At 65.6% G+C, this 18694-nt stretch overlaps 1 protein-coding gene across 1 annotated transcript in view; it reads right to left on the reverse strand.

The window, feature by feature from the left end:
- MUC5B (mucin 5B, oligomeric mucus/gel-forming) overlaps positions 1 to 14517 on the reverse strand; it is a 32411-nt gene extending 17894 nt beyond the window's left edge. Inside the window, exons 1-30 of the mRNA XM_077864279.1 lie at positions 14448 to 14517; positions 12381 to 12452; positions 11881 to 11931; positions 11309 to 11570; positions 11068 to 11182; positions 10867 to 10957; positions 10579 to 10685; positions 9591 to 9792; positions 9056 to 9184; positions 8832 to 8949; positions 8612 to 8750; positions 8183 to 8293; positions 7858 to 7927; positions 7315 to 7452; positions 6851 to 7015; positions 6421 to 6515; positions 5474 to 5600; positions 4976 to 5231; positions 4646 to 4701; positions 4429 to 4529; positions 4194 to 4345; positions 3834 to 3972; positions 3634 to 3747; positions 2912 to 3091; positions 1805 to 2044; positions 1014 to 1170; positions 664 to 792; positions 421 to 565; positions 298 to 341; positions 12 to 209 (exon numbers count right to left, since the gene is read on the reverse strand). Of these exons, the coding sequence (XP_077720405.1) occupies positions 12 to 209; positions 298 to 341; positions 421 to 565; positions 664 to 792; positions 1014 to 1170; positions 1805 to 2044; positions 2912 to 3091; positions 3634 to 3747; positions 3834 to 3972; positions 4194 to 4345; positions 4429 to 4529; positions 4646 to 4701; positions 4976 to 5231; positions 5474 to 5600; positions 6421 to 6515; positions 6851 to 7015; positions 7315 to 7452; positions 7858 to 7927; positions 8183 to 8293; positions 8612 to 8750; positions 8832 to 8949; positions 9056 to 9184; positions 9591 to 9792; positions 10579 to 10685; positions 10867 to 10957; positions 11068 to 11182; positions 11309 to 11570; positions 11881 to 11931; positions 12381 to 12452; positions 14448 to 14517 (3973 nt within the window). The remainder of the gene's footprint in view (positions 1 to 11; positions 210 to 297; positions 342 to 420; positions 566 to 663; positions 793 to 1013; positions 1171 to 1804; positions 2045 to 2911; positions 3092 to 3633; positions 3748 to 3833; positions 3973 to 4193; positions 4346 to 4428; positions 4530 to 4645; positions 4702 to 4975; positions 5232 to 5473; positions 5601 to 6420; positions 6516 to 6850; positions 7016 to 7314; positions 7453 to 7857; positions 7928 to 8182; positions 8294 to 8611; positions 8751 to 8831; positions 8950 to 9055; positions 9185 to 9590; positions 9793 to 10578; positions 10686 to 10866; positions 10958 to 11067; positions 11183 to 11308; positions 11571 to 11880; positions 11932 to 12380; positions 12453 to 14447) is intronic.
- Between the last annotated feature and the right edge of the window lie 4177 nt (positions 14518 to 18694).

Consider the following 18694-nt stretch of genomic DNA (forward strand, 5'->3'; position numbering starts at 1 on the left):
GCAAGGCTCACCTGTCGTGGAGAGCGGGGCCGCGGTGGTGGTGAAGGTGAAGGGAGTTGTGGAGGGTGTCCCGGGACATTCCATGGTCGTCCGAATTATCCTTCCTTCGTGTCCGCAGATGGCAATCAGGCAGGCACCCAGCCCGTCCGTGGTGTTGTAGATGACGTCCTCGTAGTGGTAGGTCTGGCCCTCATAGACGCACGTGCAGGCTGGGAGACGGGGAGGCACGGCCCTCACTCGGAGCCCCCGGCCCCCAGCGCCCAGCCCCTCCACCCGTGTGGGGCCCCTCAGCCTTACCTTCGAGGCTGTGCGTGCAGCGGAGGCCGCCGGCCGTGCATTCACTGGGGAGGAGGACAGGGGAGAGCTGAGGGCCCGCCCGGCCAGGCCGGCACCCACTCCCAGGCTCCCCCACCCACTCACCAGCTCTGGCAGTTCTCTGCCGCGGGGACCCTCGTGCCCACGTCGTGGTAGTTCCCGTCCTCGTCGTAGCAGCCGCACTGGGCCACGCACTTCATCTGGTCCTCGCTGAAGAACGGCTCACTGGGTGGGCACCTGGGGTAGCAGCCTGGGCGGGCGCAGCGCACGGGGGAGACTCACCCTAGTGGCCACTGCTGGTGCTGCCGGGTGGCCGCCCCGCCGCCCGTGCCCCTCCCTGCCTCTCACCTTCCAGGCCCGGCAGGTCCATCTGGCAGTGCCCACTGGGGTTCCGGCAGGTCCTCATGCAGGGCGCCCCGCACGGCTGGTAGTGCCACTCGCACTGGCCCTCGCGGTTGTAATAGTCGCAGAACAAGGCTGAGCACAGAGGGGAGAGGCTGAGCGTGCACCCCTTCCTTCCCGCCCTGCCCTCAGAATGCGGGTCCCTCATGAGCCCTCCCATCCCGGCTGGTCCGTAGGCGCACAGATGCAGGGCACGCCCATGGGCCTCTGGGCGCCCGGGGTTGCGTGCTCACCATGTGTGGGTCAGGCCCTACCCCTGCCCCCGCCCTTCTTCCCCGTGGCAGGGCCCCACTCACGGCAGATGTCCGGGGTCCTCCAGGACACGCACACGCCCACGTCATGGCAGGCCTGGGCGTAGGCGGCCACGGCCGTGCAGAGACACTCACAGTCGCCCCCCAGGTCGCAGGCACACGCATCGCCCACACAGGCCTCGTAGTACTTGGTGGGGTCGACCTGGGGGGAGGGAGGAGTAGGGAGGGTCCACTCAGCAAGCGGTCAGGAGAGCGCAGGAGCTGGCCGCATGCGGCACCCCACCTCTGCTGTCTGAGACCCATGACTCCCACCCACCTGGGCACCGTCACCCGTGTCCCTCACCTCTGCTCTCATCACATCTGTGGTTACAGATGGCCCTCCCCCCAGCCGTGTCGTGACCCTGCCTGTCTCCTCGGGGTGAGGGGGCAGCACCCCAACCACACTGCCTGGGAGCACCAGAGCCAGAGCGGGTCTGCCATCAGACCGTTCCTCCTACACCGCCCGCACATGCCCGGCAAGTCCGGAATCGTGAGACTGCGCTTGTGAGTGGGCACTGGGGTCCATGTTGAAGTCACAGGAGGCCGGGGAATGAGGGCAGGACAGGGGGGTGATGCGGGGTCTGTGTGGCCCAGAGCCCCACTTCTGCGTCATTAAGGAGAGCCGTGGACCCCCGGGCAGTGCTCGTGGCACACCGTTCAGACCTCCCACCTGGCAGGCACCCATGTCAAGTCTGAGCTGGGGGGCCCAGGCCAGGCCAGACCCAGTTCTGCCCAGGAGGGAAGGAGGCTCCCCAGCCCGCCAGCCCCCCAGGTCCGGCCCCCACTCCTCAGCCCACCTGAGAATGGCAGGCGGTGAACGTGGCGCTGTTGATGATGCTGCACTGCTTCTGGGACCAGGACTTGCGGTAGGGGTTGGCGGTGCAGGGGTCCCTGGGGGCCGGGGCGTCGGGGCAGGACGGGGAGAACTTCCAGCTGTTGCCAAACTCCAGGGCGCTGCCCACCACGGACTGGCTCCGCGTGGTAAAGTCATTGACACCTTTGTCGTCAAAGTTCCCGCACAGCCCGCAGACCCGGCCCTGCAGACGGGAGCACGGGAGACACTGTGTGCGGGGCTGCAGGGGGCAGGCTGAGGGGGCAGCGCCTAGCCCATCCTGGGAGGGGCGACGACAGGCAGTGCCCTGTGAACTTGCAGGAGGACGGGGTGCACAGTAGGTCCCATGGCAAGCAGGGGAGTAGGCGGACAGGTGGACAGGTGGGCAGATGGGGCTGGGCAGGTGAGCAGGTGGGTAGGTGAGCAGCTGGGCAGGCAGACAGGTAGGTAGATGGGGGGCTGGAAAAATAGGCAGGTGGGTAGGCAGACAGGTGGGACAGGTGGGCAGACCAGGGGCTGCATGGATGGGTAGGTGGGCAGACAGGGGGCTGGACAGATGGGAAGGCAGACAAGTGGGCAGACAGGGGCTGCACTGTTGGGTAGGCACGCAGGTGGACAGGTGGGCAGGTGAACAGCTGGACAGACAGGTGGACAGAAGGGGGCTGCACAATTGGGTAGGCACACAGGTGGAAAGGTGGGCAGGTGAGCAGCTGGGCAGGCAGACAGGTGGGCAGACAGGGGGCTGCACGAATGGGTAGGTGGGCAGGTGGGCAGACAGGGGGCTGCATTGTTGGGCAGGCGAGCAGCTGGGCAGATGAGCAGGTGGGCAGGCAGGCAGGTGGGCAGACGGGTCCAGGGGGCACAGGGGTACCAGAGAGCAAGAACAGTACTGTAACCAGGACTCTGCCAGTTGGATGGTTTGGTCTCAACACACCCCTTTCAGGTGGAGTCGTGAGTGGACTCACCCCAGCCCTGAGCAGACTGTCAGCTGCCAGATGGTCCCCTCAGGGCCAGACCTAGGAGCAGGGGCTCTGACCCTGCCTGAAGGGGCCCACGGCCCATCCATTCTCACCTTGTAGTCCTGCCGCAGCCGGATGAACACGCTTGTCTTTCGGTCCCAGGACAGCAGCACGCCGCTCTGAGTCTCCACAGTCAGGTAGATGCCTGTGTACCGGACCTTGTAGGGCAGGCCTCTGCCCGGGCCCCGCTGCACCACCTTGTAGGTGCCCTCGTGCAGGATCAGCTCGTAGTTCTGCAGAGGGACACGTGGACGGGTGGCTGCAGGGCTGAGGGGCCAGCTTGGGGGCGAGGGCCCCACCGGTGTTCAGGGGCTGGTGTCAACCATGGGCTGGCTCCTGACACTGCCCGTGAACATGAGGCAAGAGGCCGAGCAGGGTGTGCTGGGAGCCTGGGGAGGCCGCGTGGAAAGTCGGGGCTACGGGTAAGTGGAGCTGATCCCCCGGGGCAGCAGTGTGGCTCCCTGCCTGGTGAACTCTGACCTCCCTCTGTTGGAATTGGGCCCCACATGTGGTGGGTGGAACGCAGACCCCCACAAGGTAGATGCACATCCAGCCCCTGGAACCTGTGAATGCCACCTTGTTTGGAAAAAGGGTCTCCGCAGGGGTCAGTGAGGGATGAGCTCATCCCGGATCAGAGTGGGCCTCAGTCCAAATACAGGTGTCCCTGGGAGAGGAGGGGCGGGCCCGTGGGGGAGGGGCCGATGCAGCCCCCGGTGCAGCCCTAGGACATACAGCTGGAGGGTGGAGGTGGGGAGGGCCCCTGGTGGCCCCTCACCTCCAGGAACAGTTTGATGGCCTTGGAGCAGGTGACACCCGTGGTCCCGCAGGGGACGTTCTCGGTGACCACGCGGAAGGTCCCGTTGGCGGTGCCATTCCCACCACAGTGGTCCTGGGACAGGGAGGGGTCAGGCTGAGCTCATGGCCCCAGGGGCTGGAGGGCCAAGGACAGGGGCACAGAGGGGCACCCCCACGTACCTGGGCCAGTGTGTACTCACAGCTCCCTTCGAAGCTGTAGCGCTCCCCATCAAAGGTGATGAAGTGGCCGTCCCCATAGGCCACGCAGGTGCCCAGGCATGGCTTGTGGCTGCACTCCCACCTGCGGTTCTTGCACGTGCTGTGAGGATAGTGGACAGTGTGCTCGCAGCTGCAGGCCCGGGACCTGGCCCTCCCTGCTCTCCAGGGGGGCTCAGCAAAGGGGTGAGGGTGTGTGCCTGCCTGTCACCCATCTGTCACCTGCCGGCCTCTGGTTTCCAAGCCTGTGCGGGGCTTTCCCAGGGTGGGGGTCATGGCAGTCCCCGGCCCCTCCCTACCTCCTGCAGAGGAGCCCCGACCCACCAGGTGTTGCAGGCGACCCTGATGGTCTCCCCGGGCTTGTAGGCAGCTTCGTTGTGCAGACACGGGCAGTCCTCCTCGGCCACGCAACCCCCGCTCCCGTCCGACACCAGCCCCGGGGGGCACACGCAGCCAGATACGCAGTGGGTGCTGAACTGTGGATGGGCACAGCGTCAGCACCCGCCCTGCCCTGTGCCCGGGGTCCCAGAGGGACCGCACGCCCTCGCTGGCCACTCACACAGTCCACGTCCAGCGTGTGGCAGCTCCTGAGACACTCGGCCCCCGGCGTGCCTGCCGAGGCGTTGCTGCAGTCCAGGTACACCATGGGGGCCGTGCACCCTGTGGATGGAGGCAGCTGAGCGGGCATGTGATGGGCCCCCAGGAGCCCTCCCTGCCTCACCTGGGGAGCCCTCCCCACCCTCCCCCCAGCCCTGGGCGCGGCGGGGAGGCCGTACCTGAGCTCTTCTGCTCTGCTGCTCCCAGGCAACTTAGCTTCCCACCCGCACACGAACTGTGAGAGAGACAGAACACCTTGTTGGGGTCCACTGCCCACCCAGCGCCCCGCAGACCCCACACACGACCTTCCTGGGCACTGGACCCTCAGAACCCTCTCCCAGGCCAGGGAGGAGGAAAGCAAACTTCCGTCCCCTGGGCACCCCCTTGTGTTTCACCATCTTCCCGGGGAAGGGGGGGTGCCCAGGGATCTTTGGGAGTGATGCAGGGGGGCGAGAGCAGGATAAGGGGCAGTGCCGTGTGGAGGGGCTTGGGCCCAGCTGGTCCCTTACCACACCACGCCGTTGTCGTGCACCACCTCCCCCGGAGCCACCACAGAGCTATGGAAGTAGCAGGGGCAGGCCTCGGCGGACACGCAGGCACCTGCATCATCCAGGAAGGTGCCCGAGGGGCAGACACAGCCATCCACGGGAACGAAGGAGACACCGCAGGTGACGTCCACCTGGCTCAGAGCGCGGCAGGTGGGCTGGCAGCTGTCCACCACATACGTGTAGTTCTGGGACTTGGGGCAGCTGCTCATATACTTGGCTAGGGGCAAGGGAGGTGCTCAGTCAGTGGCTGGAGGCCCCCTCCATGCTGGGGTTTAAACAGCCCAAGACTCAGTTTCCCCTCTGACACTCAGGGGTCATCGGAGCACCAGGTCCTTGGTTAGTCTGGTCAAGGAAGCGTGAAGCTCTGGCGGAGAAGGTGTGGGTGGGTGCATGTGCCCCCGGGGCCCCCAGCGCCCTGCCCACCCCCTCCTGGGCACAGAGTGGCCTGGGGACACTCACTGCACACGCCGTCCCTCCAGCTGCTGAGCAGCACCCCCTTGGTGGCGCAGGCGTGCACATAGGAGGACAGGGCCGCACACAGGCAGTCCTCGCTCTTCTCACAGTTACACGTGTCGAACATGCAGTTCTGGGGATGGGGATGCAGGGGCCATCAGGGACCCCCACCCGCCCAGGCCCCTGCTCTCCCCATGAGTCCTTCCTGGGACCCCCACCTGGGCTCGGAGCTCCACCCTGAGGATGGACAGCAAGTGGTGGGGGGCTCGCAGACACCCCCAGGAGAGCCAGCTTGGACACTAAGTGACTGCAGTTGGGGTCAGGGAGGGGACAGCAAGAAGGCACGGAGCTGGGCCAAGGTCGAGGTCACAAGGGGTCTCCACAGGACCAGGGCAGGGGTGGGCCTGGGCCTTCCACCTGCCGACACACCTCCCTAGGGACTTGAGCTTCTGGGAAAGTGGCCTGTGAGCCAACTGTTGTGGGTTGGGTCATGTCCCCCCAAAAGACATACAGAAGCTCTAATGTCCAGGGCCTAAGGAAATGACCTTATTGAAAATAGGATCTTTGCAGATGTGATGAAGATTGTGTTGTAGGGATGGGCCCCGAATTATGACACAGATACAGGGGAGGGGCCGAGACCATGTGGCCGTGGAGGCAGTGGTACCGGGAGCCCCGAGACGCTGGGAGACCCAGGAGGAGGGCACGGCCCTGCACACACCTTGCCTTAGGACTTCGTCCTCCAGAACTGGGACAGAAGCGATTTCTCTAGTTTTTAGCAACCTAGCGTGTGTTCCTTTGTTACAACAACGACCACACCCACAGTGGCCGTGCTGATGGTCCAGAGCAGCCCAGGGGAGGACTGACCAAGCAGCGCACCATGCCGTGGGGCGTGCTCAAGACGGGGAACCCACAGAGAGGCTGGGGGACAGTCCAGGTGGGGCAGGGGGTCTCACCGAGTGGAAGGGCGCAGGGTTGAGGATAGAGTGGCAGCGTGAGAAGGCTCCGGCCGGGTCGGTCAGCAGGGAGCACCAGTGCCGAGCATAGTTCTCTGGGACAGGGGAGGCAAGCTGGCTGGCTGCCCACCACTGGCACAGCTCCTCCCTTGCTCCCACCCCTCTGGCAGCCTCCGCTCCTGTGCCCAGGCTCTGGGGGCCCCACGGCCCCAGCAGAGCTGTGTTGGAACTTGGGGCTCACCCACATGCCGACAGGGCAACAGGGTGCTCTCCCCAGAGATGAGCCCCAGACCCTGCTGCCCTCACACACGCCTGGACGTCAGGGCTCCCCCAGGCCCGCGTGCCCCAGGGCCCTGGGAGACAGGAGGCTTGGGCTCCCAGGCCCGGCCCGGTGAAGGGAGGGTCCGGGGGGTCACCGGCACCCACATACCGTTCTCCACGCTGAGGGAGCAGGGGTCCTCGAAGCTGTTCTTGACGTTGGGGCAGGCGGCCTGGGTCTTCCAGGTGTTGGCGAAGGCGGCAGCTGTGCCCTCCACCACGCCGCTGAGGGCGCGGAAGTCGTCGGCCTGGTTCTGGTTGAAGTTCCCACACAGGCCTGCGGGTCAGGGCCCAGGGATGAGGCGTCAGTGGGGCAGCCAACCTGGCCATCCCGCCTGCCTGGTGGTCCCTCTAGAGACCAGCACAAGGTGCACTGGCCAGAGAGCCCCATCCCAGGATCGAGGTGCAGAGCCATCTGCACATAAGCCCTGGTGGGGCTCAGGCCCTGTGCAGAGCCTGCCCTTGTAAGGTCAGCTCCCTGGGGCCATAGGTTGTATATGGGGTGCCCTGGGTGGTGCAGGGGTCTCCACCGTGCCCTGGGAGCAGCCCCCTCCCAGCCCATCCTGCCAGCCTCACCGCACATCTGTCCCTGGTAGGAGGGGTCCAGCCTGAGGAACACCTGCATGAGGGGAACCAGCTGTACTTGCAGCTGCAGCCCAAGGCCCGTGTGCACCAGGATGAAGAAGGAGGTGGGCCTGAACACGGTGATGTTGGCTGCAGGGATGGGGGCGAAATCAGAGTCTGCACAGAGGCCAGGCCTCGCCAGACAGAGCCTCCTTGTTCCTGGGACAGCCCAGGAGGTGGCGGGCAGGCGGGGAGGGTCCTCTGGGGATGGGCTAGAAGGAGACAGGGGTCTGCTGGGCCCTGGGAGTGGGCAGTGCTGGGAGTGACCGCTGCTGGTCCCCAAGAGGCCAGGCACCAAGTGTGCTCCACACCAGGTCCTCATAGTGGCTGCCAGTGGACCACTGACACCCCACGTGCAGACAGGAAACCAGCCACGGGAGATACCAGAAGTGGCCCAGGCCACAGAGCACTAGCAGGGTACCTGGCTGGCCGTGCGCAGGCGCTGGGGGCAGAGGCCTGGCTGCTGCACGGCCCAGTGGTGCCGAGCCCACGTACCTGCTGACACGGGCAGCTGGGTGTAGATGGAGTTTATGAAGACCCCGCCATTGGCCTGGATCTGGATGATCTAGGGAGAGGAGGACGCCAGGGCCGTAGAGTGAAGAGCCTGCCTGCTTGGGGGTCCAGGCAGCGCTCCCCAGGGGCCAGCCCAGCAGAGGCAGAGCAAGGAGGGGAGCCCTGGCCTCGACCTCCAAGCTCTGGGGGACTCTGAAGCCCAGGGCTGGGGGCCAGGCCTGGGCCCATGGGGTTGAAGGAGGGAGCGAGGGTCTGTACCCTCTGAGCCAGGTTCCTGCTCCACCCCGTTTCCCAGTGGGCCCCTTACCGTGTCCCCACCGTTCATGCTGAGCGCCACCGATTTGAGGCAGTTCTCATTGTCTGTGAGGCCACACGTCCGCAGCTCAGCCAGCACAGTGAAGAGGTCGCCTGTGCATTTCTGTCAGGGTAAAGCCCCCCCACGCGTTGGGGGACAGCCACACGCACACATGTGGGGCCCCTGTTCTCAGGACTGCCCTTGTGGGTAGACACGGACGGTGGCACCTGTGGCCACGTCCTGGCAGCTGGTCTCCAGCCCTGGGAGCCCCTTCTTGTGAGTGTGAGCCCAGGCTTCCCTCTGGGGATGAGATCCCAGGAGGAGGTCAAGGGGGGCTTCACCCCTTCTGATGGCCATCACAGAGGGCCCTTCCCAGAGGCACAGGGGCCCTGAGAGTCCCAGGACAGGTGAGGCCTGACATGCTCCCCCTCCCCAACTTACCTTGGACAGGACGTAGCTGCAGTCCCCGTGCACGTCATAGAGCCTCTCGTCGTAGGTGGAGATGTGGGACCCGCCCTGGACAGAGCAGGTTCCAGGGCACGGGAGGTCCTGGCACTGCCACAGCCCCCCGGAGCAAGTGCTGGGGAGAGAGGCATGATGTGCAAGAGGCGGACCCCACCCCATGCACCCCCGCCAGGGGCAGGGCAGCCAGGATGCCTACCAGGAGCTGCAGCTGGTGGTGAAGGAGGCCCCTGGGGCGTAGGTATGTCCGCCGTGGGTACAGGGGCACCGCTCCAGAGGCAGGCAGCCCCCATGGGTGACATCATCCAGCACCGTGCCTGGGGACAGTGGAGGGGTCATGAGTGGGCTGGGTCAGATGTTGGGAATTCAGTGACTACCGGCAGCCAGGGGGGTGGGGGCCAGTCCCCAAGGGCCAGGAGGACCTGCCTGGGGGGCAGAAGCAGCCGTCCACACAGTGGTCCTCGCAGAGCTGGGAGCGCTCGGGGTTGGAGCAGGTGTCGGCGCAGGGCGAGCCGCACTCCTGGTGCTGCATGTTGAGGGGGCAGGTCTGGGCTGCAGAGAGGAGGCAGCACGTGGGCCCCAGGAAGCTGCCCAAGCATGGGGCATACAGGCAGCCCCCCCCTTGACCTTCCATGTGCCATCCATGGTCCCCAAGGGAGCCCCTCATGTTGGGAGGCTGGGCCCCCCGCCATGCCAGCCCCCAGCTGCCATCTGCAGGAGGCGGCGCGCAAGGAAGCCTGGGGAGCAGCCCTCCTCCCTCTTGGACAGCCCCCCTGTGCCCGCCCGGCTGCTGGAGGAGCTCAGTCCACTGCACCCAGGCCAGGTCCTCCTCAGGGCTTCCCAGGTCCCCGAGGTCTCCTGCCCACCCTCTGGAATGACTCTACTTGTCCCTGGTCCCCAGCCAGATGCCAGCTGTCCCCCCCCACCCCAGGAGCCAGTGCTGGCATGGGGCACTCACGGCAGAGGTCGGGGCCCCTCCAGTTCTGGGGCCGTCCCCCCGCGTGGGCGCACTGGCGGGAATACTCCGCGAAGGTGGCACACGGGCAGGTAGGGCAGCGGCAGAGGTCCTGGGTGCAGGCGGCCACGTACTCGGCGGGATCCACCAGCGCGTTGCACTCGGCAAAGGCCTGGCCAAGCAGGGTGCGGCGGCAGACGCCCTCCTGGGGAGCACAGGGGCTCGGTGCCTGTGGGGGCGTCTCCAGGCCAGGCCCCTGCCTCCCTGAGAGGTCCCGTTGATCCTTCCGTCTGTCCCTCCACTCACATATCCCTCCGTTGTCTGTTGTCCATCCACCTGCCCAGCCAGCCGTCCACCCTCCCGTCCTCCCATCACCGTGGACTCACCACCCTTGGGTGCAGAGCTCTGCGGGGCTCTGGGGAGGGAGCCCTGAGTGTGGACACCACCCACCTGCTCCGGGCTCCAGGAGGCACCTGTCCACAGCGCCAGCACCCAGGACAGCGGCACCCACCCCTCAGGCAGCCCCAGCAGAGCCAGAGCCGGCCTCCCACACCCTCTTCCCTCCCTGGCCCCAGCCAGCTGGGGGTGGGCTGCAGCACCACATCCTCATTTCAGGCTCAGGGTCAGGTTCTGCTGGTGCCTCCAGGCCACTTCTCAAAGTGGGGTCCTCCCAGCTCCCCTGTAGGTCCCGCCGCAGGCAGAACTGTATGTGTGTGGATGTGAATTTGCACATGCAGAGGGGTGCACATGCTTATACATGCACTGCCCACATACTTAGGGCACGTGTGTCCAGCAGGCGAAAGTGAGTCCATACAGAGGGTGTGTCTCCAGAGCGGAGGCTGTGTCCTTTGCCAGCTGAGGGCAGGGAGCCCCTCTGTCACCTGGACACCCCAGGACCCACCACAGGAAGCCTGAGTCCGCCCTCCTGGCTGTCCCCATGCCCTGGGGAGAGCAGGGACCGTGGGCAGCCTGGGCCCTGAGAGGCGCTCACCCTATCTGTGCAGTTGTTGGCTGGGGAAGGCGGGGGGTCCTGGCATTGCTCTGTGGGCCCATCCAGCTTCTGCAGATTCCCAAACTGTAGAGGGGTCAGCCTGGCATCTGTGGAGATGAGATGTTTGGTGCGGGGTGTGCTGAGGGCCCCTGGGAGTAGGGCAGGGATAGTTGCCGGGGGACCCCTGCCCGTGCCCTGGGGCGTCCCCACCCTGACCTGGGCAAAGCCACTCCCAGCATCCCCCCGGGATGGCACCCTGACCCCACCCTGACCCCAGGTGGCACTCACTATGGGAGTAGAACTCATTGACAGCCGGGAGCCCATTGAAGTCCCCACACAGTCCACACGTCTGGTTGGCGTACTTGGGGTCCAGCTCCAGCTGGGGGCAGAGAGGGGGCAGCTTCAGCCTCTCCCAGCCTGCAGAGCCTGGGCCCCTGCAGACTCTGCCCCCGACCCGGCCGGGGGAGCATGGGGGCAGAGCATCCTCACCAGGGCGCTGTCCTCTCTGTTCCACAGGAAGGTCAGCCCCAGCCGGACAGTGACCTTGAGGTAGACGCTGCTCTGCTCCACCAGGAGGCCAGCGCGGCTGTAGGGCAGCTCCTCCCTGGAGTGGAATATTCTGGTTGTCCCACGGCCAAGGTGTCCAGCAGGGCCCAGGGCCCTCCCCACCGGCTCTGAGCCCTGACCCCACCCCAGGGTCCCGGCTCCTCCCAGCCCAGGCCAGGCTCACCTCTGCCCGTTGATGAGGACGGAGCCGTTGGAGGCTTCCAGCACCAGCCCCTGGGTCTTGAGGACGACGTGGGTGATGGTGGGCCTGGAGCCGGCCAAGCCGCGGCGGAGCTGGATGTTGAAGTCCTCGTAGGCGGCCCCGCAGTGCGTGGAGAAGACATAGTTGCACAGGCCCGGGAAGCGGAAGACATCCCCGTCGAAGGTCTTGTAGTGGAAGTCGCCCCATGTGCTGCACACCCGCCCGTTGTGCGCAGGGTTCAGGACTACGGGGAGAGCACGCTGGGGCCCGGGTGCATGCCACCAGCCTCGCCCAGCCACCCATGGGCAGCCGACCCTGGATTTGGGGCGGGGAGCCAGGAGGACAGCCACTCCCTGCCTTGCTGCCCTAGCCGCTCTGATGCTCCCTGAGAGCCCTGCCCCTGCCCCAGCATCCAGGGCCACTCCCCAGGAGACCCGTCCACAGGGAAGACTCCCAGGCATGACCGAGGCCATCCAGCTGCCCACACTATGCCAGCTTCACCCCCCGGGGTCTGCGAAACCCCACCCCATCAGCAGTGGGCAGTGTCCACTCACAGCTCATGGTGGGCAAGATGGTGACGGGTGGGATAACGGTCACACTCCAAGCTGCAGAGTGAGGGTGGGTCACATGAGAAATGCTGCCAGGCCGGGACCCCTGTCCTCCTCACTGGCCGCCCTGACCCAGCCCAGGGAGCCCCAGGACCAGGGCCGTCCCCGTCCCCGTCTGCCCAAGACCCTTCTGCCCAGGGCTCCTCTGCCCTAAGCATGCATGTACATGTGTGCACATGCACTGTGTGTGAGTGAGCTCACGTGTGCATGCACGTATGAGTGTGTGACCACTTGTGCATGTGCGTGTGAGTGTCTATGAGTGTTTCAGCTTCTCTACTCCGTTCCTTTGCTTTCTTTGGGCCGTGTCCCCCCCCTTACCCCCCCCACCCCGCCATCTCGTCTTGCGGGCAGCTGTGGGATTGGGAAGGATCTCCGTGTGACAGCTGATGTAGGAAGTGGTCCAGCCCCCGAGGGGCGCCCCACCACCCAGGGCCTGGGCTCCCTACCAGCATCCACCCGCGGACTGTTCGCAGCAGCCTCCGTGCTTGCCCAGCTGGGCTGCACACCGCCCTGGGTCTCTGTGGGGAAGGGGGACAGGAGTCAGAAGCTGCACATCCGCCATCCCTTCCTGGCAGGCTTCAGGGTAGCGTCCACACGAGCAGGATCTGGCCTCCTCAGGGCTCCACGGGGTGTGAGGCCTCCACAGGGACCTTGTGCTGACCCCTGCTCTCCCCGTCCACAAGTTCAGCAGAGGGGGGGTGCCTCGTCTCGCTGGGAGGGGGCAGCTGCTGCTGCTGGCTCGGGCCACAAAAATGGAATCAGGAAAAGGCGTTGGCCCCGTTGACCCTGGCCACCCCTGAAGAGGGATCGGCCCCATCCTGGGCGTCCCTTGGCGAAGGACAAAGACTGGCTTTGTTGGGGACAAGGACATACGCAGTCGGGGAGGCTTCTGGGCATGACTTAGCAGAAACCCAAGACCAGAGCCAGTCGCGTTGGAACTGACAGTCATGGCAGCGGGAGGCATGGGGGCCCCATTGCCCCGAGTCCTGGGGTGGCTGCCCTGTGGCCTGAGTGCCCACCACCTCCAGCCTGACGGGGGCCAAGGCCAGGTGCTTCCCCAATGGCCAGGCCCCCACGACCCCTCGCTGCCGTGGTGGGCGTCAGGGGAAGCCCTCCCAGGCCCCTCGGCTGAGCTCTCACTGCGGCACCCCAGCACCCGTCTGCCCGGAGTCTCCACACTCAGCCCAAGACTGAGCTTCCCGGGGAGTGGGAGGGGGGGCCCCCAGGTCCCTGGTGTGGCCAGCTCGGCGAGGGGCGCAGCGAGGCCACAGCACCAGCCTCTGCTTCCTGCTAGACTTTCCCAGCAGGGACTTCGGACACCTGGAAACCGCAGGGACTGGCGCGGCATTAATCTTTCCTTTCGAGGGCCCTGGATGAATGCGTTTCCCACAGGCACAGCCACTCCCTCTGTGCACCCCTGACCCCAGCCTGGCCGCACCCCACAGGCAGAAACTAGAGGGTGTCACCAGGAGGCGGGCTGCACCGCACACGCACACCCCCGGATCTGGGGTTGGTTCCCACAAGGATTGGCTCAACCCGGAGCCCTGTCCCGGCAGGGTCGCTAGCGCAGCGAGGCCTGGTCCGCAGCACCCGGCCAGAGAAATGCTCGCCACCGACCATCCCATCACACAGTGGTCTGACGGCAACGCCCCTGATGTAGGACCCATCTCAGACCGCCTTTGCCCACCCCTCAAGGGACTTGCCCCCCAAGGGAAGCAGGTGGAGGATGAGGGCTCGCTGGTGAGACCCATGGCTCAGGCACATGGCCTGAGGCCCGCGCGGCCCAGGAAAGCCTGGGAGAGCCTGGCTGAGTGGGTGGGTGCCCTGCTGTGCCAACCAGCACACAGCCCCCCGACCAGTGCGGCAGGCTGGGGTACTCAGCACCACTCAGCCCCGGCCAGGGGCTCTGGGACATGACCGTCCTCACCACCATCACCCCCTCCATGGAGAGAGCTGTGGGCCAGCGACCACCTGCCCGGACCCCTGAACCCGGACGAGGCACCGCAGGGCGGCCTGGCGGGAGCAGAGCTTGGGGCCAGGGCTGGGCGAGGCAGCCTGCAGTGGCCAGGGCTCCAGGCCAGCCCTGCTGGGTGTCACCCAGGCAGCCCCTGAGGCCCTGTCTTTCCTGTTGACAGTACGCATTAGGGCTCCTGGTACTTCCCCTGGACACTAAGTGCCACAGGCCTGGGACTGACAAGGGGAGGCAGGAGGGCCAGGTTGGGGCTCAGAGGCAGCTCCTCCGCGGCTGCGTGTCACCCGCCAGCTGCTCCAGCCCTAATCTGAGGGGCTCCTATGGGGGCTGCGCTGAAGCCTGTCACCGTCCCACGGACCAGAGTGGCACCTAGCCCCGGCCCCCCCAAGCCCCCACCCCAAGACCCTGTCAGCAGTTCTCCTGGGAGGACCCAGCTCCTCCTGGGTGCAGGCTGAGAACCGGTGGCCCCACATACGGGGCGAGGGCCTGCCTGCCCCTCCGAAAGGGCCTGCAAGGGAGGCACCAGGCTCTCCATCCTCACCTGACTTCTGCACCAAGAGCAGGGCGGCAAGGGCCCAGGCCAGCGCCAGGCACCCACTCGGGGCACCCATCCTGGGGGCTGGCAGGGCGGTGGGCGGGTGGCCGGGAAGCAGTGGCCCTGGTGCTCGCTCCCTGGGGGCCTGGGGCTTATATAGTGAGAACCCTTGGCTCTGCGCCCGGCTCCTGGGCCACGCACGGCTCCGTCCTCTCCCCCGAGCAGCCACGTGTGTTTGCTCTTGGGGAGGGGCTGAGGCAGGAAAGACGCCGGACAAGGAAGGATTTGCGGCTGTGGGCCCAGCTTCACGGGACCCCCGCCCCCACCTGCCCACACCCGCCCCATTGCAGCTTCTGAGAATCCGAGGGATGCAGCCCTGCCGCCTGGTGCCAGGAAGGTGTTGCCAGTGGCCCAGCCTGGACAGCAAAGCTCCTGGCTCCGGCCGCCTGCTCGTGTCTTGTGCAACCAGTGGGAGGGCGGTCAGCATGAGCCCACGCTCAGTCCCCACCCGCAGTCCCAACGCTCAAACCCCATGGTCGGACCCCATGCTCAGGCCCCCATGCTCAGTCCCCACGCTTGGCCCCCATGCTCAGTCCCCACCCTCGGTCCTTGCACTCCATCCCCCATGCTCAGCCCCATGCTCGGCCCCCATACTTAGTCCCCACACTCAGTCCCCCACGCTGGGCCCCCACACTCGGTCCCCGTGTTCTGTCCCCATGCTCAGTCCCCACACTCAGTCCCCCACTCTCCATCCCCATGCACAGTCCCACACTCAGTCCCCCCGCCACTCGGCCCCCACGCTCAGTTCCCCATGCTCCGTCCCCCCACTCTGACCTCCATACTCAGTCCCCATGCTCAGTCCCCACGCTCAGTCCCCCACTCTCCGTCCCCATACTCAGTCCCCATGCTCAGTCCCCACGCTCAGTCCCATACTCAATCCCCCCCCACACTTGGCCCCCATGCTCCGTCCCCACACTCAGTCCCCCATACTCGGCCCCCACGCTCAGTCCCCCACACAGTGTCTCCATGCTCAGTCCCCACGCTCAGTCCCCCACTCTCCATCCCCATGCACAGTCCCACACTCAGTCTCATGCTCAGTTCTCCCCACACTCGGCCCCCATGCTCAGTCCCCCATGCTCCATCCCTACACTCAGTCCCCCCCATACTCGGCCCCCATACTCAGTCCCATGCTTAATGCCCCATGCTTGGCTCGATGCTCGGCCCCCACGCCCAGTCCCCACACTCAGTCCCATGCTCAGTCCCCACACTCAGTTCCACACTCAGCCCCCAAGCTTGGTGCCAAAGCTCCTGGGAACCTGGCTGAGGCCCCCGCCATCGGTCTGCCCCAGGTGCTGGCCAGGGGTGCTCAGCCTGCACCCAGGAGGACTCAGACTGCACTCCTCTCTGTCACCAAGTTCATTTTAAGGGGGCACAGAAGCCCTGAGAGTGGACACCCAGGCTGGCCCTTGTCCGGGGGCTCCCAGCACAGTGGGTTTGACCCTCCCCTCATCCTGGGATGGCTCAGTGACCCCAGGCTGGGTAGCACAAAGGAAGCTGCTGTTCCTCAGGGGCCCCTGATCCTCACCGGGGCTGATGGCCCCTGGCAGGGCTGATGGGGTCACCTCGGGGGCTGAGGATCTCTCAACCCCAGTACTGCCCTGAGTGGGAGCCACAGAGGGCCCAGCTGCCTGGCTGCTGGCCACAGGGGAACATTTTTCTGTCAGTGAAGCCTCACCGGCCATCCCCTTGTGACTCACACTCCAGGCATCTGTTCTCTGGCCCTTACCCCATGCCTGAGTGTGTCTGAGAGCATCCCAGGGGGCACACCCTGGGTGGGAAGCAGGGGCCCCCAGGCAGTAACCAGCTCATCAGGTGCTGGGCAGCTCCTCCATCGATTTGGGTGATAAATAGCAAGAGGTACCTGGTTACCTCCTGCCTGGTACCCCCACTGCCTGGTACCCCCCTGCCTGGTAACGTCCCTGCACTTCTTTTTGAGGATGAGTTCGTAGAAGTGGATTTGCTGGGACAACCGGAAAACCACCTTCCAAACTGTGCCCCCTCTGCTTGGCTGGCGGCCCCCGGGGGCAGGTGTCTGGAGGCTCACGGTGGACACCTGGGATCTGCTTTTCATTTGGTTCCCAGCGTCTTTGGAGCAGGGTGCACCCGCCCCGGAGCCGGCCCATATTTCCTGGCATCAGAGCTCCCGCGGATGGGCCTGGCCTGGTGCCTGCTTACGTCCACCGCCCTGCAAACCTCCGGGCTGCCCTTGGCCCCGACCCCCGTGGCTGGCCCCTCTGCATCCCTGAGGGTCCTGATTCTCAGGCCGTGCCCCCACCTGCCAGCCCCACGCACACACGAGCAGCCCTGGGCTCCTTGGACGCCGGACTCCAATAGAAGTTATTCAGCGCTTGGAATTTGCCATCTTCCCCCCACCCCCACCCCACCACCTCGGAAGGAGGGCCTCATGCGCGGGGGCCTTGCCTCTTGTTCACGGCTGGCACACAGCAGGCACTCAACACATGCGTCAAACGCGAGGTGGAGACTTGGCGTGGCCCAGGTAGTGCCCGCGAGTGCTGTCCCCTGGGTGGAGGCAAGTGGCGGGCCCGCCGGGGTGCAGCTATTGAGACATCCCGGATGCGGCTCAGGAGCCTGTTTGCTCAGCCAGTTTACCTCTTCACACTTGATGGAGCTGAGGACGGAGATAAAGGAGAGAAGGGAAGCGGCTGCTGGGAAGGAGCGGGCTCGCCAGGGACGGTGCCAGGAGCCTGTCCCGCCTTGGGTCCACCCCGCCCTCACCCACACAGACTGGGGGCCGTGGGGGGGGACCACACGGGGCGGTGCAGAGCCAGAGCGGATGGCCCCCGCCCCTCAGGGGCTTGGTAGGTGTTCAGGGCCCCTTCTGAGCTCACCCCTCCCTGCACCCTAGCACCGCAGCGCAGGCTCGGGGGAGGCTCCCAGGATGCGTCAAGACTCGGCATTTATGGAGTGCTGCCAGTTTGCGCGGCTCCACCTTGGACACCGTGGAGGGTCCAGGAGGACTGGGGCCTGGTCCTGGGAGTTGCAAGCAACTCTAGGTCTGCTCACAGCCTGGCCCTGGACCATCCTGGGGGTGGGCTGTCCACACCTGCTGCCTCTTGCTCCTCAGACAGCTGTGTGGCCGCAGCCATGGGCACCCTGGCTGCCCCGGTCTACAGCCCCCGGGGCTTATGCTCCTTTAGTTAAGGCGCCCAGTGATGGACTGACAACCTAGGCTGGGTGGCCAGGTGAGGAGGGTGACTCAGGCAGAGACGCACCCCAGGCCCCACATGTGGGCAACACGCCGCTCTCTCCTGGGCCCCCAACACACTCAGGGTGCCTCCTGCGAGGCTCCAGGGACCAGCCTGGTCCAGAAGAAACAAGTGGAGGATGCGTTGGGCCATCATGACCCCTCCAGGCTGCCAGGTTGTGCCCATGCCAGGCACCTGGGATGCAGACCAGTAGCCTTGACAGTCCCACTGGAAGTGGCGAGTCATGGTGGTAAGGGGTGAGCTGGGCCCCGGAGCCACCCCGCTGCAAGCAGAGAGCCTGCCACCTTGTCCTTGGGCTGCAAGAACAGAGCCTCCCGAGGGACACCCCCAAACCCAGGAGGAGACCGCAGGCCACCCAACCTCTTCTACTTTTTCCTGCTCTTCACACAGATCCCTTTCCTCACCTGCGTCCTCTCTTTCTGCCTCCTGTCTTCCTTCCTTCTATCAAATTCTGAGCCCCAGGGTGGTCCTGCCCTCGACTCAGAGATTCACCTTGGATGAGGAGAACAAAAGTCTTGCCCCTGCGGAGCTTACCATGCATGGGGCCATGTGGGGAGGGACTCGGGGAGACCAAGAGAGTGATGGCACTGTGTGGGGTGGGGCGCAGCCTTCTGCACTGCCCAGCCGGATCACCCCTCCTCTTTGCAAAAGGAGACTCTACCCATTAACAACTCCTTGGCCCCTGACGCCCACCATCTCCTCTCTGTCTCTGGATTTGACGGCCCCCGACCACACGAGTGAGGCCAGGCAGTGCCCACCCCTGGGCCTGGCTTATTTGCTCGGCATCACATAGTGGCAGTTGTCAGAAGGCCCTCCCTTTCTTAGGCTCAGGGGTGTCTTGCTGTGGGGAAGTTACCATAGTCTGTTTCCCGGGTCATCTGCTGACCGACACGGGCTGGTTTCCACCTGTTGGCTCTGTCATTATGGGTATGCAAGTGTCTCCCCAAGTCCCTGCTTGCAGTGTCT

This window comes from Canis aureus, chromosome 21 (genome assembly GCF_053574225.1).
Source record: "Canis aureus isolate CA01 chromosome 21, VMU_Caureus_v.1.0, whole genome shotgun sequence".
NCBI classification, from domain to species: Eukaryota; Metazoa; Chordata; class Mammalia; order Carnivora; family Canidae; genus Canis; species Canis aureus.